The sequence below is a fragment of the Ursus americanus genome, chromosome 12, assembly GCF_024610735.1.
Source record: "Ursus americanus isolate L20-20 chromosome 12, mUrsAme1.1.p, whole genome shotgun sequence".
Lineage (NCBI taxonomy): Eukaryota > Metazoa > Chordata > Mammalia > Carnivora > Ursidae > Ursus > Ursus americanus.
Window position 1 is genome coordinate 15,211,156 of NC_142138.1, and position 27,889 is coordinate 15,239,044.

The 27,889-nt window shown below is 35.0% G+C and overlaps 1 protein-coding gene across 8 annotated transcripts in view; it reads right to left on the reverse strand.

The window, feature by feature from the left end:
- OMA1 (OMA1 zinc metallopeptidase) overlaps window positions 1-27,889 on the reverse strand; it is a 78,599-nt gene that overhangs the window by 40,858 nt on the left and 9,852 nt on the right. For 7 of the 8 annotated variants that reach the window (XM_087865925.1, XM_045802226.2, XM_045802228.2 and 4 more), the window contains exons 3-7: window positions 26,146-26,374; window positions 23,584-23,757; window positions 23,375-23,482; window positions 20,605-20,733; window positions 16,199-16,273 (exon numbers count right to left, since the gene is read on the reverse strand). In XM_087865925.1, the coding sequence (XP_087722051.1) occupies window positions 16,199-16,273; window positions 20,605-20,733; window positions 23,375-23,482; window positions 23,584-23,757; window positions 26,146-26,374 (715 nt within the window). Of the gene's footprint in view, window positions 1-3,111; window positions 10,151-16,198; window positions 16,274-20,604; window positions 20,734-23,374; window positions 23,483-23,583; window positions 23,758-26,145; window positions 26,375-27,889 lie in introns of those variants that run through there. The other variant, XM_087865926.1, reaches the window with a different exon arrangement.

Here is a 27,889-nt window from a genome sequence, read left to right on the forward strand (position 1 = left end):
ATGATTCACCACCCAAAAATCAAGTAATACAATATACTACATTAACAAAATGAAGGATAAAAATTACATGATCATCTCAATAGATGCAGAAAAAGCATCTGACAAACTTCAACACCTTTTCATAAAAAAAGAAAAAAAGCCAACAAACTAGGAATAGAAGTCAATTACTGTAACATAATAAGAGCCATATATGAAAAAAACCCTAGCAAACAACACACTCAATGGTGAAAAAATTTTTCCTCTAAAATCAAGAACACTCTTGTCACTTCTATTCAACACAGTACCAGAACTAGCAAGAGCAATTACACAAAAAGAAAAAGAAAAAGAGTACACAAATCAGAAAAAAAAGAAGTAAAATTATCTCAGTTTGCAGATGGCATGATCTTATATGTAGAGAACACTAAAGATGCCACAAAAGAAAACTGCTGGAATAAATGAATTCACCAAAGTTGCAAGTTACGAAATCAACATATAAAATTCGGTTGTGTTTCTATACACTAACAACAAAGTGTCTGAAAAGAAAATTAAGAAAATAATCCCACTTAGCATCAAAACAATAAAATACTTAGGAATAAACTTAACTAAAAGTATCAAAGACTTGGATACTACAAACTATAAAACAATGATCAAAGAAATTAAAGAACATACAAATAAATGGAAAGATACACTGTGCTCATAGATTGGAAGACCTAATGTTGTTAAAATTCCCATGGCACTCAAAGCAATCTACAGATTCAATAAAATTTCTATCAATATCCCAATAGCATTTTTTACAGGAATAGAAAAAACAATCTTAGGGGCACCTGGGTGGCTCCATTGGTTAAGTGGTTACCTTTGGCTTGGGTCATGATCCTGGGGTCCTGGGATCGAGCCCCACATCAAGATTCCGGCTCAGCTGGGAACCTGCTTCTCCCTCTCCCTCTGTCCCCCACTCATGCTCTCTCACTACCTCAAATAAATAAATAAAATCTCTCTTTAAAAAATCCTAAAATTCACAAAGAACCACAAAAGATCCCAAAAAGGCAAAATAATCTTAAGGAAGAAGAAGAAAAGGTACTTCCTTTCATACTTCCTAATTTCAAAATATATCACAAAGCTACAATAATTAAACCGGAATGATATTGGCAGAAAGACAGACATACAGATCATCTGAACAGAATTAGAGAGCCAACAAATAAGCACATCCAGTCAAGTGATCTTTGACAAAAGTGCCAAAAATATACAATGGGCAAAGGATAGTCTCTTCATTAACTGGTGCTGGGAAAACTGGATATCCACATGTAAAACAATGAAACTGGACCCTCACTTTACACCATGGACAAAAATCAAATCAAAATGGATTAAAACCTTAAACATAGAACCTAAAACATGTGAAACTCCTCAAAGAAAACATAGGTGGAAAAGCTTCATAACATTGGTCTTGACAATGATTTCTTGGATATGACACCCAAAGCACAAGAAACAAAAGCAAAAACGGACACATGGGACTACATCAAACTGAAAAGCTTCTGCACAATAAAGGAAATAATTAACACAGTGAAAAGGCAACCTACAGGATGGGAGAAAATACCCGCAGACCATACAACTAATAAGGCGTTAATATTTAATACAAACAACTCCTATAACGCAATAACAACAACAACAAAAAAACGAGTAAAACTGGGCAAAAAACTTAAATAGACAGTCCCCCAAAAACAACATACAAATGACCAATAGGCATATTTAGAAATCCTCGACATCGGGGCGCCTGGGTGGCACAGCGGTTAAGCGTCTGCCTTCGGCTCAGGGCGTGATCCCGGCGTTATGGGATCAAGCCCCACATCAGGCTCTTCTGCTATGAGCCTGCTTCTTCCTCTCCCACTCCCCCTGCTTGTGTTCCCTCTTTCGCTGGCTGTCTCTATCTCTGTCAAATAAATAAATAAAACCTTAAAAAAAAAAAAAAAAAGAAATCCTCGACATCACTAACCATCAGGGTAAAGGAAATCAAAACCACAACGAGAGATCACCACATATCTGTCAGGATGGCTATGATTTTATAAATAAATAAATAAATAAATAAATAAATAAATGGGTTAAGTGTTGGTGAGAACACAGAGAAAAGTGGACCCTAGTACACTGTCAGTGGGAACGTAAAATACAGCCACTAGAGAAAACAGTATGTAGGTTTCTCGAAAAATTAAAAATACAACTATTACATGATCCAGCATTCCTACTTATGGGGACTTCTATAAAAGAATTGAAAGCAGGATCTCAGAGATATCAGCACTCTTATGCTCACTGCAGCATTACTCATAACAACCAAGATGTGGAATCATTGTAAACATCCATTAGTGGAAAAGTGGATAAAGAAAAGTGGTATTTACATACAATGAAATATTAGTTTCTAAAAAGAAGGAAACTCTGCCATATGCAACAACATGAATGAACTTTGAGGACATTATGGTAAGTGAAATGAACGTAGTCACAAAAGGACAAATACAGCATGATTCCACTTACGTGAGGCACTGAAAATAGTCAAACTCACATAAGCAGAGGATAGATGGTGGTTGCCAGGGGCTGGGAATAGGGAGACACAAAGTTGCTATTCAAAAGGTAGAAAGTTCCAGTAATACAAGATGAATAAATTCTAAAGATGATCTTCTGTACCACACTGTGCCTAGTTAATAGTACTGTATTATACACTTAAAAATTTGTTAAGATGGTAGATCTCATGTTAAATATTCTTGCCACATTAAAAAAAGATAAAATGATAATTATAGATCAAAACAGACATATTTAGAAAATAAATATTCAGCCCATCACAAGCCTAACTCACTTGCCTCAATACGAATTATACTAGGGGTGCCTGGGTGGCTCAGTTGGTTGAGTGTCCAACTCTTGATTCTGGCTCAGGCCATCATCTCAGGGTCCTGGGATTGAGCCCTCTGTTGGGCTCTGCGCTTGGCATGGAGTCTGCTTGAGATTCTTCTCTCCCTCTCTCTTTAGCCCTCCCCCTACTTGCGTGCTCTCTTCTCCCTCTCTCTCTAAAATTAACAAAATCTTTTTTAAACAATTATGGCAAAGTAAGGAACCTGTGTTTACCAAGTGTCTGCAAGTACACTACGAAAGGTTTTCTTCTTAAAGTAGAACTAGTAATGGTCAGAGTTGACCAGGGAAATATAAGAAAATATGTCTCAGCAAAATATATTGGTCCTGGAATACTTTTTGAGGCATTATACTGGGACAATGGGAAGTGCAGAAATAGAAAGACTGGATTCAAAATACCACTTATTTTATTTAACTAATAATCACTTACATGGAACTAAATGCCAGGTAATATTCCAAGCGTATGACAAATATCAACTCATTGAATCAACATAACAAACTTTCAAAGTAAGTACTATTATTACACTCATTTTAAAGATCAGAAGAAGAAACCAAGGCCCACAGAGGTCAAGCAATTTGCTGAAAATAATATAACTAGGAAGTGACAGATTCAGGATTTAAACACAAATAGGATGGGTGAAGTGTTTGTGACCTTGGGCCAATAACTTAGTCTCCAGGAGTCTCAGATTCATCTATAAAAATGAAATGAAAGCAGGGGATCATTAGGATTAAATGTGATAACTCTTGTAAAGTAGTTAGTCCAGATCCAGAACACAGTGGATACTATTTCTACTCTTACATTCCCCTGGTGAGCAACGAATATTGCAAGATGTTAGGTTTGGTCCTAAGTGATGATACCACAAATTTACAACTAAAGAAGGATTTAGTTTAATTCAGACTATAATATCAGCATGCATGAATATGCATTAAGGGACATATTAATCGAAAAAGAATTTGCTACTATTCAATTAGAAACTCAGTGGGATATGATATTCATAAGAGTACAATAGAAGAGCTATTCTTATATTTGAACATTTTCCAATGCCAAAACAATGCCAGAAAAAAAATGTATAAATAAATTCAGACCTAGTATATCCTACCAGTAGCCAAAATTTCATTAAAAATGTAACGATAATAGTGTCTCTGAATTTTGCTTTCTATTCACCTAGACTCTCCAACAAAACTGCCAGCCGTAACCCTAAGAGGTAAAGTCTGACATTAGCAGTTGTGAGTCATTTTTCAGAATGCCATTAACAGCCTACACTTCTCTCAGTCCTTGTGACATCCTCTCCTGTATTTCACACAGACAAGTGGTGGGTAAAATAGTCATCTGAGATAATACTACGAAGGACTATGGCAGTCCTTTGAAGGGTAGTCTGACGCCTAGAATACACTGTAGAAGAATACACTGAGGCTATTTTAAAGATACAATTTAAAGGGACCAAACAGATTTTTAAAAATGGTGATCTTAGGGGCAGTGTGGCAGAAAACCAAAATTGTTCCTGGTGCATTAAGATATTACAGAAAGTTCCACTTCAGAAACAAATGTACCTTTATCATAGGAGGGTAAAATCTTACTATCTATGAGGTCTTTGGCAGGTTACTTAATTTCTCTATCCCTGAGTTTCATCTACAAGATGAGGATGATAATAACAACACCTATACTTCACAGGGTTGTTATGAAAATTACAGAGTTAACACATGCAAACAGAACAGTGCCCTGCACATACAGATGTTAGTTAACATTATTGTCATTGCTGTCAATATCATCATCAGTGTTATCAGCACTACTGTCATCACTATAACCATCATCTGCCAGGAAACTGGTTCTCCCAGTCTCTCACTTTCATATATTCATTTTCCCATTACCTCTGATGGCATCGCTTACTAAAGCTCACTTTACTGTGGAACCCATTTCTTGTCTAAACATTTTCTAGCCAATACTTAAAAATCGCTCTTTCCCAAATGAATGTGACATAGTCTCAAGATGGTTTTAGCTAAACCATTCTCAATATCTGCCAATCCCTCCCATTAAAAACAAAATAAAACAAAAAACCTTGACTTACCAAAACTATTTTATATGCCCTAACAAAGAGAAATAAGAAGACTTGCATCATTTTGTATATTCATTTCATTTTAAAGTTTTTTGCATCTTTTGATTGCCAACATGTCAGTTCATTAATCAATACAATGAAGTTTTAATAAACTTTCATGTACATATTTTCCCTATCCTAAAGTTTTATAAGATTCAACATTTAGAGCTAGAATCATTGCAACTAAAAAATGAAGTGAAAACACAAAAGCCTGTCTCATTTATCTAAGTGATACAATGAGGTTCAAGTAAGATGTAATACATGATGTATGCTTTATGAAAATTTACATTATAACGCACCTAGTAAATGAGATGTTCTCCCCACTTACCGTTTTTTTATTCTTAAATCATTAAGCAAAGCACCTAAGATATAGATAGAACACAGGAACAGTCAGTTTGTTATGACAAAGGCTCAGATTACCAACCTGGAAAACTCTGAGACCTGGACATGAGCTCATCCTAACTAGAGGTGCATGTTATGGGACAAATCACTTCACCTCTTTGGACCCTAATTTCCTTATCTGTAAAAGGAGAAGGCGGATTGGATTATCTCCAACTTTCCTTCCTGCTCCAAAAGTCTATGATTTTAACCTATTATTTACAGAAATTTTTCAATTTTGATTTTATTTCTGATTAAAGTAGATTGTTTATTACCTATTTCTGTCACTAGATGGTGCTATCTACATAGTAATTCAGGCTACTTTAAGAAACCATCAGGCAACATCTCTCACCAGGAACACTAATAAACTTTGACTCTCCAGGCCAGTCTAGGGTATTTAAGATCTCTGTCCCCATCCCCCACCCCCCGCATGCCCATTAAACACCAGTAATCTCTACTACCCTAATCACTGTGACAACTACAATCATATACAGTGCCCTACTAAAAAAAAAAAAGGCTGCTCCTGCTTTAAAATCACTGAAACAAAATTAGTTTCCTTTTTCATATTTAAGAAACAGATACTAAAAAATAAGAATGATTTAGCTGTTAGTAAAATCAGCCATTTATGTAAATGACTGTAAAGTGTCAAATTATCTTTACAGTGACAAATGAATACACACACATACACACACACACACACAAATCAAATACTGAATTTGATTGTCTGCTGGTAACTGGACATCTAGTTATTATTCTGTGGGTAAGTCACACCTTAGTCCAACCAGTTTTTACCAACCCTGTATTAGTCTGACAATTTATATAATGATAAACTAAATGTCTTATAAATGAAAAATTAAAACTATAAAAAATGTAAATATACAAAATAAACTCACACCCAATAACAAAGTGCAACTAGGAAGTACTCTAAGGGAGGCAACCTGCCTATTTTCAAAGAGGCCTCCTGAGTAACTTGATTTTAAAGAATTTTCCATATTCTGTTTAGTCCTTGGCCTTAAAATCTCATAAATCTAACGGGACAGCGCATGACCAATAAATCCATCTCACAGAAACAGTTCCCATTTACCAAGTTCACAAAATTGATATAAAAGCAGAATATCAACTTATTAATGTGTGGCAATAACTGTAACTGCCAAAACTACCAAGGGCACAGGGCATCTGCGTCCTCAAATCATTATGCTCTTTCCCTTCTAGGCATGGTCCAAAGGAAGCCAGGCTATAATGAGGTTGCCTAATAAGGACAGAATGAGGAATAAGATAATTATGTTCTGTGATTTGAATATTAAATGGCAGTAAGTCAAGAAAGTCTGATGCATCAATGTCCAAAAAGAGGATATAAGCCACAGGTAAGAATCAAGTAGAGGACATACAAAATAACCCTTTGAGGTAGGTACTATCATTATTCCCATTTTTCAGACTAGAAAAGAGACTTAGAAAGGGTAAGTGATTTGCCTACAATCATGGGAAACAGACGAGAGGTCAAACATAGGTTAGTCTGACTCTGGAGTCCAAGGTCCCAACCACTATGCTAGGTAAGATATAAAATCCGCACAATTGCTAACAAGTCTCCCTTTCAGTTTTATCTCCTGACATTTGTGCTCTTGAACTCTACATTTTAGCACATGAATTTTTAACTCCGGGACTAAGTTTGCTTTTGAACATGCTGTCCGCCATGCCAAAAACACCCCCATCAACATCTTCATCAGGATAATTACTACTTAGCTTTCAGATGTCTGCTGTAAATATCTTTTTCTCAGTCTAATCTCCAGGCCAAGTTCTCAACCGTAGCTAATGTTACATTTCTGCTCTCCTTTTTCAGGGGATCTTGTGTATCTCTATCACAATGCTTTAAACTACGAAAATTGTTTATTGACTGTCTCTGCTTGTTACTCAAATTCTGACCTCCATAGAGGTATTGTGTATCCCTACATCCTGGAATATGATAAATACACATTAAATATACATTGAATTAATAAATGGAAATCAATGTAATAGGTCAGAGAAGGGCTATGTATATTAATTTAAAGAGTGTCACCTGGGTCTCAAAGATGTCTCTAACAGCGTGTATTAACAAATATGAAAAAGAATGTGCCAATCAAAAGTAGAATCTGAAAAAATCTGATGACAAATGCTGGCCAGTGTCCACTTAAGTCTTACCTTGAGAAAGTGACTATCCTAGCTGACTGGACCTAATTATTATTTATGGCAAAGTGGAGGGAAATATGATTGGAGCCAATGAAAGCTGTAATGAGGCTGACACAGAAGTTCAGGTAAAATGCTAATGGTAGAGATGGAAACATATTGAGATATATTTTACAGATATAACTACTGATACTTAGTGAAAGATTCCATGTGAATGATTGAGAAGGAAGTACTAAGGAGGACTCCAGATTTCTTCCAAAAGAAACTGAATAGAAGGTGGTATATTCACTGGGGAAAGGAAGACGAGGAGTAGATGTGAGCGAAAATCAGGGATATATTGAATATATTAGGTTTGAGATATCTGTGAAATTGAAAGAGGAAATAACAGGCAGATATTTGGTTTTTGTTTTGTTTTTAATTTTTTGACTATAGCTGAAACACAGGCATACATTTAAATATAAATGATTAGAAGATTAGTGCTCTTAGGATTTTAATTGTATTAATTCTATAATATAGGTCCAATTACTATTCCTATCCTATAGATGAGGAGAACTGAGGCAAAGAAAGGATAAAAAACTCACACAGGATCACATAGCTAGTACTCTAGAGCTGGCAAAGCAGCTGTTCAAACTTAGGCAGTCAAGTTCCTGAGCTCGCTCATTATCACTATACTACACTGCTTCTTTGGCAGCCGACTGATACCCCCACAGCATGGGCACTCCAGAAAGGGTTCTGCATTTGATACTCAAGAAAAAAGGGCTGAGGTTTAAGATTCAAATAGAGAATTAAAGAAGAGTCTCCATAATGAATGGGATAACCCCACGTCCCTCTCCCTTTCCAACCCTTAACAACAACAGCCAGTTTTACAGGATTCTTCTGCAAAGACACCTGAACAGGCACAGAGAAAGGGCTTACATATATTCCATGTGGAAGTTCTCAAAGAGAGAGCTAGCTCACTGCCTTATCATTTTACAGTGGAGTCCACTATCCCAACCTAGGTATACAGAGCTTCTGAAAAGTTTCTTAGTGCCTTCTTATAAAATATGGACAATCGTAAGTTACAAATTTGGGGATGTATGTACTTCCATCTATGAGAGTAACTGGTACTGGATTTGTCCTCCCACCACTAATAACCATAACACTGGAAGACTACATGAGGTATACATTTTCAGGTACTGGACAAAAAGCAAGATAAGACTGTGATTCTTGAGAGAAACATTTCTCTCACAGTGCGATCCCCAGATTTGCTCCTGCTCTCTGCCTGGAGGTAGTTTCCTGACCACAGTATAAGGGGGTAGAACCAAAGCAGAACATGGCAAGTTTAGCTAAGCTAAGGAGTTAGAAGATAACAGTATAGGGCTGCAAGGGGTAGTTGGAATTTGTTGGTTAAGATATCAGAAAGCAGCTCAGTCCAGAAATTGGCAGTTTCCTTGGGGGTACCTTAAACTAGATTTCATCAAAATTAAAAAATGTTTGCTCTGCAAAAACAAAACGAAAAAACAAAACACACGCACACAACTTTGTTAAGAAAAGATGAGCCACAGATAAGGTATAAGCATTTTCAAATCACATATCCAACAATGACTGTATCCAGAATACACTCCAAAAGAACACTCCAAAGCCAATAGACAATTTTATTAGAGTATGGAGGGGGGAAAAAAACTGAACAATACTTAACCAAGAAGGAATACAAATAGCAAATAAGCAAATAAAAACATTAGTCAGATTATAAAAGTTTAAATCTGCTATAACAAGAAATCAATCGTCTAAACCTAATGAGTCAAGAAATTACAAAATAAACACACTATGTGGAAATACAGAGGTAAACAGCTAAAGAAGTTAAGGTGACTTTCACTTCTGGGGTATAAGGCACAGGGGCAGTAAGGGCTGATATTTCCCCTTATGAGTTTACAATACTAAACAACTTTCTATACTATAATGAAATGTGTAGCTAATCACACAAATATATACATATTTTTAAAGGGCAGTATGGTTAATAGTGTTAAATGCTACTAAGAGAAAGAACAAGATAAAAGTAGAAAAGCACACATGGGATATGACAACATGGAGACAACAGGCTGATCTTGAGAAATGTAACTGTGGTAGAGGGATAAGACCAGAAACAAAACTAGAGCAACAGACTTTGAAATCATACACACTTGGGTTTACCATTTTATACCTGTAAGAAGGTAACTTAACCTATCTGGGCTTTAGTTCCTTTATCAATAATGATACTAATTTTACTTCAAAGAGTTACTAGAGGATTCAATCAGACAATACAGATAACATACTAAGCACCATATTAGAATACAGTGTTAAATGACAGATAATGGCGTTATCATCTAAACAGGTGATATCACAGAATGAATGGTAGTAACAATATAATATCTGAGGTTCTTACAGTGTTCCTCCCTTTTGGTAGGAAATAAATACGTGTATTCAGACATGGTATTTTTATAACCTAAGTGCTCCAAGGGTGCCTGGGTGGCTTAGTTGGTTAAGTGTCTGCCTTCGCTCGGGTCATGATCTCAGGGTCCTGGGATCAAGTCCTGCATCAGGCTCACTGCTCAGTGGGGGGTCTGCTTCTTCCTCTGCCTCCCCCCACTTGTGCTCATGCTCTCCCTCTCCAGCTCTCTCAAATAAATAAATAAAGTCTTTAAAAAAAAAAAAAAAGAACATTATATCCTAAGTGCTCCATAACAAAGATATTACCTGTATCACTATGCATTCATGACTTAATATCTGTAGCAGTATTGTTTTCTCCTTTGAACCAGTATGATACCACAACTGGCAAAAGGTCACCTCGTCCACAACACAATATTTAGATGTGCTTTAGAAAATGAAATCATAGTTATATCTATCCAGATATACTCTCTTAAAAAATAGATGGCTTGCAGTATCAGTATTTACTAACCTCTCTAATTTCATTCTTCTTTCTTAAATAGAGAATTTAATTTACCAAGTCACCCAAAAACATAAAATTGGCATTTGATCACTCAAAGTAGTAATTCCCAAACCTGCCTAGAGAGTAGAATAACTTGGAAGTTCCTAAACATATTTAGATTCAGGGTTTCGTCATCTAACTACCGACTCAGAATTTCCAAGCGTGGGGCCTAGAATATGTATTTTTAAAATCTACCCAGAAAAACATTTTTAAAAAGGCAATTTGCAAAAGAAGAAATAAAATAGTTCAATAAAAATGAAACAATATTCTCAACTTTACTACTAGGCAAGAAAATTCACATTTTTAAAACCAATGAGATTCCCTTTTTTTGTCCAAATTAACAAAAATTAAAAATATTGAAAACAGTGCTGATGTAAGTATTTAAAAAGGGTATTCTGATATGTCATTGGTTAAGATTTGCCATAACATTCTGTAATAACTGGGAGTATCTTTTAAAAATAAACATGGCAATGCCAGCAATCCCAACCTACTGTTATAAAAGTGCAAGGAACATAAAGATATGTGAATAAGGATTTCAACTACGGAATTATTTGCAATTTAAACAATGACAAAAAACTCTGGAAATAACCCAAAAGTACATAATAGATACATAATTAAATGAATTATTGGCATTACAGAATATTAGGTAGCTATTAAAAAGACTAAGCTAGAGATTTCCTCTTCTAGCAGTGACAGAGTAAATAATTATAGCAGAACAATGTTCCTATCAAATACAATTAGAAAATCTAATAGGTGAAGGGGATTAAGAGGTAAAAACCTTCAGTTATACAATAAATAAGTCATGGGGATATAATGTACAGCATAGGGAATATAGCCAATAATATTGTAATAACTTTGGTGACAGATGGTAACCACACTTATCATAGGGATTATTTCGTAATGTATAAAAATACTGAATCAATATCATACACCTGAAACTAAAAGGATATTGTATGCCAATTATACTTCAACAAAAAAAATCAGAAAATCTGGATAAAACATAAATAATATTTGTTCAAAGGTACTGGAGAGTTACCGAGTCAGCTAAGACTAGAAAAGCCAAAATTCCAGGAAGAAGGAAAGTTCAAGAAGGTGAGTCTGATCCGTGTGTTGCTCTTGCTTTCAGTGAAATCTGTTAAATTCTAAGCACTAAAGAGCCAGAGGCTGAGAATACAAGCAGAACTCAAAAGAAACCCAAGCAGAAAGAGGTGACTAAGGAGAGTTTTCAGCTGTCTAGCAGGACTAAAGAGCCAAAATTTACAAGTCAGGCTTGACAAGGCAGCCAAATTTGAGAAGCTAAGATGTGAAAGATAGGAGGGCAAACACACCACCAGATGCCAGCTCACCAAGGCATCTTATTGATTCTTAAGCTGTACAGTGCACTTTTTTAAACAAAAAGTGGATGAAAACTGAATAGAGATTTCAACAGTCTCATGGTGCTGGCAGATCAAAAACTGAAGTTCAAAAACCACTACAGAGAAGGAACTTAGAGACTTCCCTGAACAGCAATACTCTTATGAATGAAGGTGAAGTAGAGGTAAATTGAAACTTATGAAGACCCAGCTCAGGCTCTGACTGACTGAAATAATCTGCTCTATTCTAGTTGTCCTCCAGACTAAAGGGAGAATCCCCTAAAATGGAAGAAATTATCATTCAGAGCCAATAGTACTGTTTATATGAAATGTCCAGAACTCAATAAAAAAGCACAGAAACAAGACCAAAGGCAAAAAGCAGACAGTAGAAACAGAGCCAGAGATAGTGAAAACAGAGTTAACAAACATGAATATTTAAAAAAAAATTATGAGTAACACAATCAAGAATATATAAAATTATAACAAAACAGAGAATTTCACCAGAGAACTGAAATTTATAAGAGAATCAAATGGAAATTCTAGAATGGAAAATACAATAACTAAAATTTAAAAGTGAAAGATGAGTTTAATGGCAGAATGGACACAGCTACGAGACAGTGACAGAAAATATACACGCTGAAATGTGTGTTATCTGTGGGAAAGAACAAGTCAGATGTGCTAAAACCATGGAAGAACTAACAGTCAAATTATTTTAATCTTAGGTATTGGCATGTCCCAATAATCTGTACTATTCTAGGGTGTGAGAGTTGAGGCGTGAATACAGTTTGAACTTACTCATGTCTAGAGGGTGTCTGAAATTGAAAACTAGGCAGATCCATCTACTCAGACCCTAAACGTGGCCCTAAAGTAAACTGCTTAAAGAAACCGGATCCCAAATATTACAGCTGGTGAATTTCTGAAGTATGTCCATATTCAAGTGGAGATCAAAGAAGCCAAACCAAAAGAACTGCGGACTGAGCAAAACTTTTTTAAAGATTCATTTATTTTGAGACAGAGAGAGTGAGCAGTTGGGGGAAGGCCCGGGGCGGGGGAAGGGAGAGGGAGAGGGAGCGAGACTCTCAAGCCAACTCCCCACTGAGCCCTGCATGGGGCTTGATCCCACAACCCTGAGATCATGACCTGAGCTGAAGTCAAGGTAGGATGCTTAAAAACTGAGCCACCCAGGCACCCCACAAAACTTTTTTAAAAAAGGGCTACCTTGAAGATTATGACTTAAACTTTAGAATAACTAAGGTGATTAGCAGTGGAAGGAATCACAACATGTGAAACTCCTTAAATAAAACTGTATTAACTTTTCAACAAATAAACAATGTATCTGTAGAATGCAGGATCTCTCAGACATTAAAAATACAGTAAAGGTAACAAACTGATGATTGCCAGCAGAGAGGAGCATGAAGGGGTGGCAAAACAGATAAAGGAGCAGGAGACAGAGGCTTCCGGTTATGGAATGAATAAGCCACAGGATGAAAGCTACAGCATAGGGAATACAGTCAATGGTACCGTCACAGCGTTGTACGGTGACGGTAGCTACGTTTACGGTGAGCATACATATGGAGTTATCGAATCCCTGTTTTGTACACATGGAACTACTGTAATATTGTGTGTCAACTATATTTCAATAAAAAAACCCAAAATGCAAATATAGATATATATGTATATTAAAAATCTTTATACCAGTAATATTGAGAATTTAAACAAAACATACGTTTCTAGAAAAACAAAACTTATAAAAATTGACACAAAACTGGGGTGGCCTGGGAGGCTCAGTCGGTTAAGCTTCCAAAGCTCAATTTCAGCTCGGGTCATGATCTCAGGGCCATGAGATCCAGCCTCACATCGGGCTCCGCGCTCAGCATGGAGTCGGCTTCTTTGCCCCCCTCTCTCTCTGCCCCTCCCCTCACTCACTCTCTCTCAAATAAATAAATCTTTAAAAAAAAAAAAAAAACCTGACACAAAACAGAAAAATGTGAATAGTTCTGTATCTGTTAAAAAGCCTGAATCCATAACTAAAGACCACCCCACAAAGAAATCTATAGGCCCATATGGCTTTACCCATGAAATCTTCAAACATTTAAAATATAAATATCACTAATATTACACAAACTCTTCCAGAGAAAAGAAAAAAAATGCTTCCCAACTCATTTTATGAGGCCAGCGTAATCTTGATACCAAAACATGACGGACATTACAAGAAAAGAAAATTCCAAGCGGTATCTTTTATGAATATAGACATAAACATTCTAAGCTAAACGTTAGCAAACCAACTTCAATAATATAATGAAAGGATAATATAACTGATAAAAGTGGATTTATTTAAAAAATAACAAGTTGTCCTAATGTGTAAAATAGAAATCAATGTAGTTTGCCACATTAACAGATTAAAGGAGAAAAATTATATACTCATCAATACAAAAAATGAATCTGATAAAATTTAGCAGTTATTCATAATTTAAAAAAAACCTCTTACCATATTAGAAATAGAAGGGCAACTATTCTTATAGCAAGTCAGATTTAAAAAAAAAAAACCTTCATAACAGACATCAGAATGGTGAAATATTGAATATTTTCCCCCTAAGGTCATAAAGAAACAAAAGTGCTCACCGCCCACCCTCAACATTGTACTGAAGTTTCTGGCCATTGCAATAAGGTAAAAAAAGAAAGTACACAGATTGGAAAGGAAGAACTAAAGCTGTCATTATTCACAGGCGACACAAACGTGTATATATAAAATCTAAAAGAATCTGCACACTATTAAAATTAAGTGACTTTAGCAAGGTTGTTGGATACAAGGTCATTTATAAAAAACGAATTTCACTTCTATATATGAGGAAGTTTACTTTTTAAATGATATGGTAACATCAAAAAATGTCAAACATTTAGCAGTACATTTAACAAAAGATATGTAAGTCCTATATACACACACACACACACAAAAAACATTTGAAAACAACACTGAAATTATAAGAACATCTTAATAAATGGACAAATAAATCACTCATCGGCTGGAAGACTCAATATTATTGACAGTAGTCAACTGTTCCTAAATTCACGCAATTCCAATCAAAATCCCAAGCATGTTTTTCTCAGGCATGATTTGATAAGCTGATTCTGACATTTATGTGGAAAGGAAAAGGACTAAGAATAGCCAAGTCAATCTTGCAGAACCAAACTGGAGGACAGAAGTTATTAGATACCACCGCTTACTACAAAGCTACAGTGACAATGTGGTATTGGCTCAAAGACAGATAACAGGCCAACAGAATACAATAGGGAGTCCACAAATAGACTTCTCTATAGCCTCCCACATTTATGACAAAGAGACACTGAAGTATAGTGGAGAAAAGATAATTCTTCAATAAATAGTGCTGAGGCTATTAGATATCCACACGGGAAAAAAATTACCTTGACCTCTTCCTCGTATTATATTTTTAAATGGTAATAAAATAATAAGCTTCTTGGAAATAAAACAGTAACCATTTATTGAAATAGGCAAAGATTTCTTAACCAGAACACAAAACACACTTACATTAAAAGGAAAATTTCATAGACTGTAGTATATTGAAATTAGGAAACTGTGCCAATCTGTGGCCCACTATTTGGGAAACTCTCAATCTACAGTCAGATAATTCACTCAATTCTCATTATGTGACATTCACATAACTACTTTCGTTTTTGTGAATGAGCAATATCTTCATTTATGAGATTAAACCCATAAAACTCATAATAAGAACTTCAAATAATAGTGATTTCTAATAGCTAGGACTTTTAATAACTACTGGAAACCCAACAAAGAATCAAGTACAATTTGAATTTTATGTACAAAGTGCCGTTGTTTTTTACTCATTTTAAAAAATGCAGTTTTACCTCTAATATTAAATTCTACTAAAAATGCTCAATTATCACAGATGATAAAAATATCAGGCAGGCATGCAGTGCCCTGTAAAGGAGACATGAGCAAAAGCCAACTTAAATCATAGTAAAGGCCCAGAGCTGCTCTTGGTGGCTAGCCAAGGTCAGTCATTTGCTGCAACAAAGATAATCTCAAAGATACGAAGTAATAAGCCTATTCTTCCATTTATTTAAATTGTAAAAATTCAGGTGATTCATCTAGGATCATAGGTACAATAGAACAAACCTTTCTCTGAGTGGGGAAAAACAATTACACTTTATTTTACTCAAAAAAGCCCCCTTATCAGCAAAAAAGAGGGGTAAAATAAAGAGAGTATATCAGCTTCTAGAGTGCACAAATGTAAAAAGGTACTAATGAAAAATTTCATACAGTCCAACTCTCATTCTCTACCCATGTCACAGTTCATTAAGACAATGTACATTTATCTTTTACTATGTGAAGGGCACTGTGTTTTCTCAACTACCAAGCATCTTACCTTTGCAGCAAGCTGTAGTCCAATTTTGTCAGCTTCAGCCTCCAGTGTTCTACTGTATGGTCTATCAAACATATACTAAGAAGAAATAAGAAAGAGAAGCTCCATTAAGGGTATTTATTTCACAGTAAAAGGAGTAACAAAGTGCGATTTTTAAAATTAATATCATGGAGCATCTAGGATAAAGTTTTTATGCTCTCCATGATTAACATTTAAAGAACACCATCATATAAAACACTAAGTGCAGCCTTTATTTTAAAAACATAAAAATAATATTAAAAAAACTTATGCCTACAGACTTCTGGAGAGTCTACAGTATCACATGGAGTACAGCAGTCCCTCTTGTCCATGGTTTCACTTTCCATGGTCTGAATTACCCGCAGGCAACAGGGGTCTGGGAGCAGATGGTCCTTCTGACACATGGTCAGGTCTATAGCAGCCTAACGTTACGCCACAACGCCTACGTCATTTACCTCACTTCATCCCGTCACATAGGTATTTTAGCGTCTCACATTATCACAAGAAAAAGGTGAGTACAGTACAATAAGGTATTCTGAGAGAGGCCACACTCACATAACTTTTTTTTTACAGTATGTTGTTATAATTGTTCTATTTTATTATTGTTGTTAATCTCTTACTGTGCTTAACTTACAAACTTTATCACAGATATGTATGTACAGGAAAAAACACAGTATATATAGGATTTGATACTATCTGGGGCTTTAGGCCTATCCACTAGGGGTCCTGAATATATCCCACCTTCCCCCCATCCCATGGATAATGGGGGAGGAGTACTACTATACAGGTATCCCCCACTTTCCAAAAATTCGCCTCATACTACTTTGCTTTTACAAAAGACCTACATTAGTACCTGTTTTCACTAACCAAAAGAAATCCAAAGCGTATGCTTGCTTTTATGAAAAAAGCTTAAAAGCAAAGTGACATAACACAAACTTTCAGAAAGCAGGGGATACCTGCACTTCTATTTTCCCAATTACAATCTCTACCTACTGTGTAGAGGATCCCCTAAGAAAGTTCATTAATGCAAGCTTTTAATACAGCCAAGGAACATTTTGATCTTGTAGTTTTAAAAGAACATTGAAAAAATATAGCTAGATAATAACCACTGGCACTACGTGAGAATTTATTTCAGTTAGAAAATTAACCATAGGGCAGAATTTTCTTCCTTTGATAAATTATCTTAATTCCATCTTTCTTTTCTAAGTATTGATTAGTTAGGGAAATGAAATTTTCTTCCAACTTCAATTAAAAAAATACAAATAGATATAGTAATTTTAACTTTCCTAATTACTTGTATTTATGTGAATGCTTTCCAGTTAAATTCTAATTTTCAGTAAGTACTAAAATTTGTAGGAGATGGATCAATAGGCAGGACTTTTGAGAACAGAGTTATTAATAGAGGAAACACTGTTTCAGAGGTAGCTACATGTCAGTGATGTCTAGAAATAATACAATCAATCTGATCCACAGTACATGACTACTAGATATGACCTTCTTCCTTCTTGATCATATCCTTTCTAGGTTGCTACACTGTATTATACCATGTCTTCACTCTCAATGAGCAGTCTACAGGGGTCCATCAAGTCTACTGATAGCATAATTGGTTAAAAACATTGGTTTTAAAAGGACAAAAACTTAAACTCAAGTTCAAATGCTGACACTTATTAACTGTGAACCCTTGGCTAATTGTTTAACCCCTCTAAGCCCAGTAGCATCTTATGTAAAATGGAGTAGCAAGAGCACCAATCTCCTAGGGTTGCAGACAGGATAAAATGAGCAAATAATAATAATAGCTCCTATTTAATGTAAAATGGAGTAGCAAGAGCACCAATCTCCTAGGGTTGCAGACAGGATAAAATGAGCAAATAATAATAATAGCTCCTATTTAATGAGTCCTTGCTTTGTACTAGGTACTGTGCTAAATGCTTTATAATCACTGGTTCTCAACTGGATATGATTTTGTCCCCTAGGGACATCTGGAAATGTTTGGAGACTTTTTTTTTTTTTTTTTTTTTTTTAAGAGAGAGCGAGCGTGCGCAGGAGGTATAGGGGCAGAGGGAGAGAGAATCTTAAGCAGGGTCCACACCCAGCAAGGAGCTTGATGTGGTGCTCAACCTCACAACCCTGAGATCATGCCCTGTGCCGAGATTATGACCTGAACCAATCAGGACAAGAGTTGGACACTCAACTGACTGAGTCAGCCAGGCACCCCTGGAGACATTTTTGACTGTGACAACTGTGGGGGAGGGAAGACGGGGGTGAAAGTGCTACTGGCCTCTAGTGTGTAGAGGTCGGATATTTAGAGTAGATGCTTAGAGGCTAAACATCCTGCAATGCATGAGACAATTCCCCACAACAAAGAATTATCTAATCCAAGATGTCAATAGTGCTCAGATTGAGGGATCCTAGTTTAAAATGCATCATTAAACCCATAATAGTGCTTTGAGTTAGCCAGTATTATGCCAATTTACAGATGAAGAAACTGAGACCTATAACTGGTGAAGTAATCTGCCCAAGTTCTATAGAATTTAGGTCTAACAGAGCCTAAATTCAAACATAGGTCCACCTGTTCACAGCTTGTAATCTTAACCCCTGTACATAATTAATGTACAGTGTTTATCCTAGGGCTTAACATACTGTAAGTACTCAATAAATCTGAGCTACTATAATTATTACTAATAGTTTCAAAACCCTACCTGGTAGCACTCAATGAGGGCTGCTACATTATACCCAAATCTTTTAAGATTACAAAAACAGGATGCCCCAATGGTTATGTGAAGGCCCCCGTTTCTTCTTTTCTCTGGCAAATGAATGTCAGCAATCCCCCTCACTTATGACTTCACTATCAGTATCCCCTCCAATCATAAGGAGCAAGGCTTTCTAGACAAACATTTACTCAACACCAAAATTACTGGGGAGCCTTGATTTAGGGAAAAAGATTCCAAAGAGAAGTAATCCCTACTTTATTTTTAGTTTAATTATTAAAGAATTATATGAAGGTGCAGGATTCATCAAGTATTTCAAGGGAGAAACAGCTACAGGTTATCTTTTTTATGACAAAATCTTCAGATTACATTGCAGAAAAAAGCTATGTACTGATAAATGGGGGAAAAAACTACATTAACTCCTTTGACTTCCCAGCATATCAGTAACAGAAATAAAATTCAAAATATGAGATCCTGTAACCTATGGAATAACCATTCTTTTTTTTTTTCCTTTTAAGAACCTTTATTTCAATATAAATGCAGCCAGACGATATGGTAACACTGAATAAAAGACTTAGTTATCCAACTTCAAAAGCAATTTGTCTCAAAGAATTTTCTGCATTAGATTTAAACAGCACCCAGATGGCACAATGATGGGTGCTCCACAAATCATTAAATAAACAAATAACAGATTGTTTCTGAATAACCAAACCTCCCAGGACAAGAGGAAATATGTGAATAAAGATGTAAAATAAAATAATTAATCATCGTTAACAAAACAATTATCAAGACTGCAAGACCTACTTTCAGTAGTGCAGTGTTCTGAACAAAATGAGGACCTCAATAAATTTTACAACGACTATCATTATACATAAGTACTAAAATGAAAGTTAACAAACACCTAATAAGATTATCCTTTTGGTATTTTCCAGGTAATTTTAGTTTAACTGGGAGTAAGGACATAAGGGTGGTAAAGCAGCTTCGGGAACACTGTGCCCATAAAAGTTTACAGGTTTTAAAAGTTCCCCATCAGAATGCAAATCTTTGGGGAAAGGGAGAGTCATAGTAAGTACACCACAGTCACTATGAGAGACAAAACTGAAAGTCTGAAGATAAAGTGATGGAAGGAAAGGACTGGTGACCAGGTTTTCTCTCCTAAGACCAATAACTATCCCCTCACATACAATATTATGTTAGCCAAAAGTTGCTAAGCCCTTGTAACACATCTATCCCCAATCATTTAGAAGATGTAGTATTTTCTCATTTGAGTGCTCATTATTGAGAATATCCCTTAAAGGGATGTCTGGGTGGTTCGGTTGGTTAAGCTGACTCTTGGTCTTAGCTCAAGTCATGGTCTCATGGGTAGTGAGGTCGATCCCCGCCGGCTCCACACTCAGTAGGGAATCTGCTTCTCTCTCTCTCCCTCTTCTTCTGCCCCCTCACCCTGTGGATGCCTGTGTGCGTGTGCATGTGTGCGTGTGCTCTCCCGCTGGAATAAATAAATCTTAAAAAAAAAAAAAAAAAAGAATATCTCCTAAAAATGAGAAACCATTAAGACCCTAAAATTAAGTAGCTGTTTTTCATGGTATGTGAAAACATCTCTGGTATCTGTTACTTTACAGTAATATTTAAAATATCCTCATCACAGGCCATTACAAATTCAACTTACTGTCTCACACTTACCTCCTGCAGTTTAGACTGTATCCACTGGCCCAAAAGTGCCAAACTATCTCGAGGACAAATGGCCCAAATCATTGTGAGAAAAATCAGACCTAGGAAATCCAATAAATGAACCAAGCTAGCCTTTTCTGCCTGAGAATAATCAAAATAATGAAAATTACATTTAATAAATTAAGAGTATATACCAAAAAATAAAGACAATGTATACCTACATTTTCTAGTTCATGTGTAATCACATTAAAGACTTTACATGTTTGACCTTCACCAACTAAAATCGCATATTCTTTCTCTTCTGTGTGCTTTAATTCATTCCATCCCTTGCTTACATACTTGCTTACGTGTATATACATTCATTCATTCACTGAGCCAACTAACATCATTTAGACACAATGACAGGTTCATAGATACGAATTAATAAGTTCATTAACCTACACTTCTTATATTAACAAGCATAATAATCTTGTGAAATAGATACAATTACCCTATTTTATAAAGTAACTAAGATGGGGAAAAGCTAAGAGAGTTGCCAAAATTCACAGAGCTATTAGTAAAATGACAAGGAATCAAACCCAGGAAGTTTTAGTTTCTAATGTAGGCATTAATTTTTAAAGCAAAAAGTGTGCTCATTATGCTTATACCTTTGGACAAACTAAATACCACCTACCATACGAAATAGTTAAAATAGTTAAAACACAGAAAAATCAGAAAAAGACTGGAAATTTATTTTAAATGAAAGTCTTTTGGGCTTTATGACCGAATATATGAAGTATGATTCATTTATGCAAGTTTGCAATTTTATCACTCTGGTATTTCTCACTAGGAAATCGAGTTCTATAAATTTTTGTATTTATTTATAGCAGTAACCAACTTTACATAAAATAGTTGTTTTGGGTAGTAATTTCTAAGTACAAGTTTAACACACTGGATTGTTCATTGTTCGCTACTAAAGCTGATCAATAAATGTTAATGTAATGCTGACACTGGTAGTATAGGAATCATTACCTGAACGTATGAAACATGGCTGACGACTAAAAATAATCACATAGAACACTTCTCTTAACGATATAATCTGCCCTCACAAAGCATTCTTTGCTTTATTATACGAACTGTATATCATGCAAAACAATTATGGAATTATTTTAGCAAAAAAAGAGTAAAACTACAAATGAAAGTCATTACTGAAAAGAAAATGTTTGTTATTATTATAGAATATAATTGCTATTACAGAGTTTTAGAAAACTAGAAAATTTTTTTAAATATGTATTTGTGGAACAAAGAAAGCAACATTAAAGGCTACATCAAATCAAAACGGAGACTGCTAAAAGAGAAAATACAGTGCTGATAATGTGTAAGACCTCTATAAAAATATTAATAACTATTTTCAATTTTTAAGACTTTTTTCTTTTTATATCTTATCTAATTAGCATTCCCGTGCTGACAGAGATGGCAACAACATGCTGAATGAGGCACTGAACTAGAGGCCAGAAAAGTAAAGGCACAGAATATGAACATCTCTTAGATGCTAAAAATGACCAAAATTGATTGATTTTGCATTTACGAAGCCCTTTATGAAAGACAATCTATTTCGATTGCTTAGATTTATTCTTGTATATATCTGTTCAAGGAAAATGTTTTTTATATTTTTCTGTAACTCAGAAGAAATGAAGGAGATAATTACTATCTGTGCTTCAGAAAAGCACAACTGTGGCCCACTTGAATTTATTAATACTTTAAGGAAGAGAAAGAATTTGAGATGACTTTTAGAGAGATTAATAGCATTATCATTTCCATTTAAAATTAGCATTACTTGCATTTCCAACATAGCATTTCACGATCCTTTCACTATTTACCTTCATGTTTTCAATTAGAAAATATATGTCTCTCCAATTAACGTGGACAAAAGAGACTTGCTTATTTTTAATGAATAAAAATAAATATATGAGTAGTCAAATACATTAGTTTTTTTGACTCATACCAAGTCAAACAGATGTGTATTCACAGGAGTATAAATCAACCTGAAATCTATGATCCATTAAAAAAAGTGCTGCCGGTGATCAGGTAATTGGTAGAAGGAAGCAATGTTGGATTTGCAAACAAAAGAACAGGGTTAAAGTCCCAATTTGCCAGTTGGCCACATTACTCATGTTACTTAGAGTCTTTTTAAACATGAGTTTCCTTATATAGAATACAGGGATATTACATACATACTTAATGAGGATGGTATTAGATTTATAATTGAGAAGGTATGTATTTAAAAGCTCAGCAAACTGTAAAATGGCAAGGTATCATTATTATTACTCTGCATTAATTATATATGGCATATCATTCCAGAGATTTTCAGAGATGCTCCAAGCCATCCTCTGAGAATGAATAAAAAAGCAAGAAAACTGATTTACCCACTTAAATAGTAATATCACTTTCATACAGTTAATTTTCTGAACAGATTACAAGTGTGTTAATAATTATGGAAAGTTTAAAATCTAATTTGAAATAATTAGAGGTTGGGAATAATTACTTTTTAGCAAAAGACACAGGTGATAAAAATAGTATTTAAGAGAAACACTAATTATTCAGGTATCAAATACTAAAGACCATAAAAATTCTCACAATTAGCCAATCACATTTTTTTCAATTAACAGAATAAATCAATTACTAAAAACTAAAATTCCATCTTTTAAAGAAAAAGAAAATGGAAAGATTAGGTTTTAAAAGATGTAACTTGCTAACTTCAAAGCAGTATTGCAAGAACTGAACATTCATTTTAGGTACTTACAGCATGCCCAAGTACCGCGTGTGCTATTTCATGGCCCAGAAGGAAGGAAAGTTGATGGATATCAGTCACACTATTTAAAAGCCCAGTGAAGATAAACACTTGTCCATTCTGCGCCATAAAGAAAATAATGTAAGCAAGCGGAACACCTTAAAAAAACCAAGGACATTAAATTGAACAATTAAACATTAGGTGTGAGAACTTTCACTTACTGGCAGCACGAAGGCATTTAAATCCGGGGAATCGACCACATGAATAATCCAATTGATCTCAGAGATCCCTGGAATATCTTTATTGCATTCAATCAAATGATTAACCACCTCTTTAACCATCAGGTATCGGGCATCCTTCTCAGTGAGCATATCATTTTTAAATTCTTCCATCCACTGAAAGATTAAAAAAGTCATCTTTATTTTAAGCGAGTTGTAGCTCTACAAAGTGTTTATATTGCTTCATGAGAAGTTATATGGCTACTTATTGTTGAACATTTTAATTTTTAATTATGTAAAAATCTACATATACTAAACACTCAAAACCTTAAATTTGAATTATTCATGCAAAGGCAATGTGGTTTCTCACAAATGGAATGAATTCTAATAACTAAGATTTTTCATGTAAATTGGCTGACATAAAACTTTTATCTTTTCTATTAGCCTATAAACAAATAAAATGCTTAAATAGGATTTCTACTCTCCTAAATATTTTGGAAAACAAAAGATTGCCTAGGGAACAAAGATTTCACACAAGGAAGCACAATACAAAAGAAAATTACTTTCATAATCCACTGACTAGAAAAACACCCTATACTCAATGAAAAAAAACTTCTACCAAAAAGAGGACATTTCATTAATTTTAGTGTTTTATTCACACAGAATCAAAGGAAATTACTGAAATTTTAGAACAAATGGGCATGTCACTTTCTCTACACTATGTTGAGTAAGACTAGCCACCATATGAAGACACTTTCTGAAGCTATATTCATGAGAAACCCTTTCAAGTGTAGGAAAATTAAGGATGTTCTGAAAATATTACTTTAATTTCCATAAAATGTATAACTTCTTTCACATATGGATCAAGAAGCTTATAACCTTCCCTGAGATATATTAAAAATAGATGTTTTGTAGAATTGAAATCTGAAATAGTCTTTAATATCAGTAGCATTTTTAAAAAGCCCAAGTCACCAATATAAACTGGAACAACAAAAAGCATTATTAACCTTTCTGAAGTAGATGAAACAAGCAAAATTATATATAATAATAACACTTTATAATATCTCCATAAGAACATGTGCTTGAGTTTTCGTATCAAGCAGGTTATTACATTCGTAGGTTAAAAAATAAAAAGAATATATATGAACATACATATAATTTTTTAAAGATTCTAAGTGATATGAATGGTAGAAGACATACTAATTTAACACTAGACCTGCCTCAATCTTTCCAGAACATTTTCCTCAAACTTGCTTCAGACAAGATTATCCTAAGAAACACCTCCAATCTCTGTATAAATTCTACTAGAAGAGACGCATCTTATCTTTACTAAGAACAACCTTTTTAGTAAAAAAAAACATTGTTACTTCTTTTTAAATGGTAACTTTCCACCAATAAACTCAGAAGCTTAACTGAAATAAAAGATATATTTAGCCATGCCAAAGCTGTCAAGTGAGACTATGAGACTTTAATTCAACAAATACCAACTGAGTACATACTATGTGTGTGCTAAGACCTGGAAAAAGAGGATCTGTCCTCAAAAACTCACTAGTGGTATAAAATGCTTAACTTACCTTATACTTGCTAAGGAGTTAAGGCTTCTGAATTCCAACTTTATTTTGCATTCAAAAAATATAATTGCCAAAAATTATGTTTTAGAAAAGAAAAATCCTACTCTACATTACTTTCCAGGTACAAAATTCTATTACATACCTACTTATCCAAAAAATATATATACTAAGCACTACTTTGTACATTGTGTTAATACTTAAGATAAAATGATAAAACAGACAGGTTCTGTGTTCCCATAGAGCTTAGTCTAACAAAGGAGACAGATCAGCAAAAAAATAATTATGCAAATAATTATTATGTTACTCTCATGATAAATGATTTAAAGGAAGAGTACAGTATACAAAGAGAAAATGAAAGTAGGAGACCTGACCCCAACAGAACCAAACATGGACACAATTACAAATGAGCTCATTCATAATTTAGTCTGTATGAAGGATACCTCCTAGAGCCTAATGTAGCCAACCTGCCTAACCCAGTCTAGATAATCAAGGAAGGCTTTCCTGAGAAAGTGACATTTAAGGTGACATCCGATGAGCAGGAACTAGTTGGGTAAATGAGAAAAGCAACATAGGCGGTAGGAATACTAAGTATGAAAAGTTGGAGGCCTTTTGGGAAAATGCTAATTTTCTATCAAAGACTAACATAAAGAAAGGGGGGGTAATCAGAAGGGGGAATGAAGCATGAGAGACTATGGACTCTGAGAAACAAACTGAGGGCTTCAGAGGGGAGGGGGTGGGGGAATGGGATAGACTGGTGATGGGTAGTAAGGAGGGCATGTATTGCATGGTGCACTGGGTGTTATTTGCAACTAATGAATCATCGAACTTTACATCACAAACCAGGGATGTACTGTATGGTGACTAACAATATAATAAAAAAACATTAAAAAAAAAGACTAACATAAAAAAGTAGTGTATCTTTCATACGCAAGAAACTTTCCTGCTTTGAGTATTATATTAAGCAATCTGATTATAAACAATTCTTACTACTTACTGCTTCATATTCCAGTTCTGATAAAAGTCTGAAATGTTCCTTCCCCAATAATAGTAGCTTGCTCCTTCCTGTGACAGGACTCACTTCCAGGTGAGTAAAATAAAACACTACAAAAAGCAATCCAAAACTACTGAAACAAAGGAGTAACTTCCATTTATTCTTTCTTAAACTTTCTTTAAATAGTTCCTTCTTGTTAGGAGGAAGTGCCTGCCACCATTTCCTTATGCCCCTAGAGCAAAAAGAAAATTCAAAGTTCTGACAATAGTATCAGCACGTATCACCAAAACTTAATCAATGCTAGGATTTTATGTCATCAAACATGGAATTTTTGTGGTATATTTCTCTGTATAGACAAAGTTTTTCAATTTATAAAATTCTTAACTAAATGATGAAAAAGTAATCAGTTATATATATAGAACTATAGTTTAAAATTCTAAAGCTCATTTAAATTTTTTCTTCAGTTATTTTAAAGGTGAACACTACATGAGAAGTTATTTTACACAACTTCTATTAATTAACAATTATGGACTGTTTACCACATGCAAACGAATATTCTAATCGTTATACATACGTCATCTCATTTAACCGTCACAATAACCCCGGGTCACAGGACAGAAAACTGAGACAGAGAGAAGTGAAGAGACTTGCCCAAGGTTGCAGAAGTGATGAGGGAAAACCAGGCAGGGAAGACAGTGTGATCCCAGGTCCGAACATTTAACCACTTAGTAGGGATGAACTGTCCCAATAAACATGGAAGGGGGTTATCCTCCCAACCGCTCATCAAACTGCTGGCACAACCTGCCAGCACTTCGGCAAGGTACAAGGGAAACCACCTCAGCACTGATGTTAGAAATATTGCTCACTAGCAAAAAGTCCGCTATCCCCTCAAGAACATGAAAAGGAGAGGTAATAAGAGCATAAACACCATAAATAAGGAAATGAGAGACTGTATGGTTAGCACATGAGGAGGTCTACTTTCTACCAAGCAACAATACTCTCTGCTGGTTATCAGGGTTCACAGACATTGTGACAAACAATGTTTTCAACACTGGGACAAATTTTTTCCTCCTAAGTTCATCTGTGAAATCACAACAAAAATTTAAGATACATATATCATTCCCTTGACAAAATTCTTCTTATAAAATAACTAAGTTATCTTAATTTTATTAAGTGCCACCTAAAATGCCTCAAAGTGTTTCAACCTGAAGAGACTTAGGCCAGATTATTTCCTATTTAAAACTTTACGTGACTTATTATTCTTTGCTTAAAATTATGATGAAAACACGGTTTAAAAGAAAATGTTAAGTTGTTACAATAGTAACAAAAACAAAAAGTTAAAAATAACGATTAAAAAGGATGAAAAAGAGCCATTGGCCTAAGAACCTGGGCTGAGTTGTGACAAAGATTTTCTCTTCTACCAGACTCTACTCAGGCTCCCCTAAACTTTTTTCAACTAGGCCTCACCTTTGGACTTCTGTATTTCTCTCTTCATTGTCCAGTTTCAGCAAGAATCCTGCTAAATCAGGTTAGCCAGAATCCCCCATCTTCCATATCTGATCACCCTCAGCATCCGATTAGGTTCCTCACCATTCACCAGCCCCAAAGTGATGTCTGATTACCCTCACCTGCCTTCAGCAAGAAGCCTAGTAGGGTCAGGTTAGGGAGAACTCCCCCCTTACTCCTAATGTTTCCTCTTAGTAATTTTCCATCCACCAAACCTCACCCTGCTTCTCAGCTATAAATT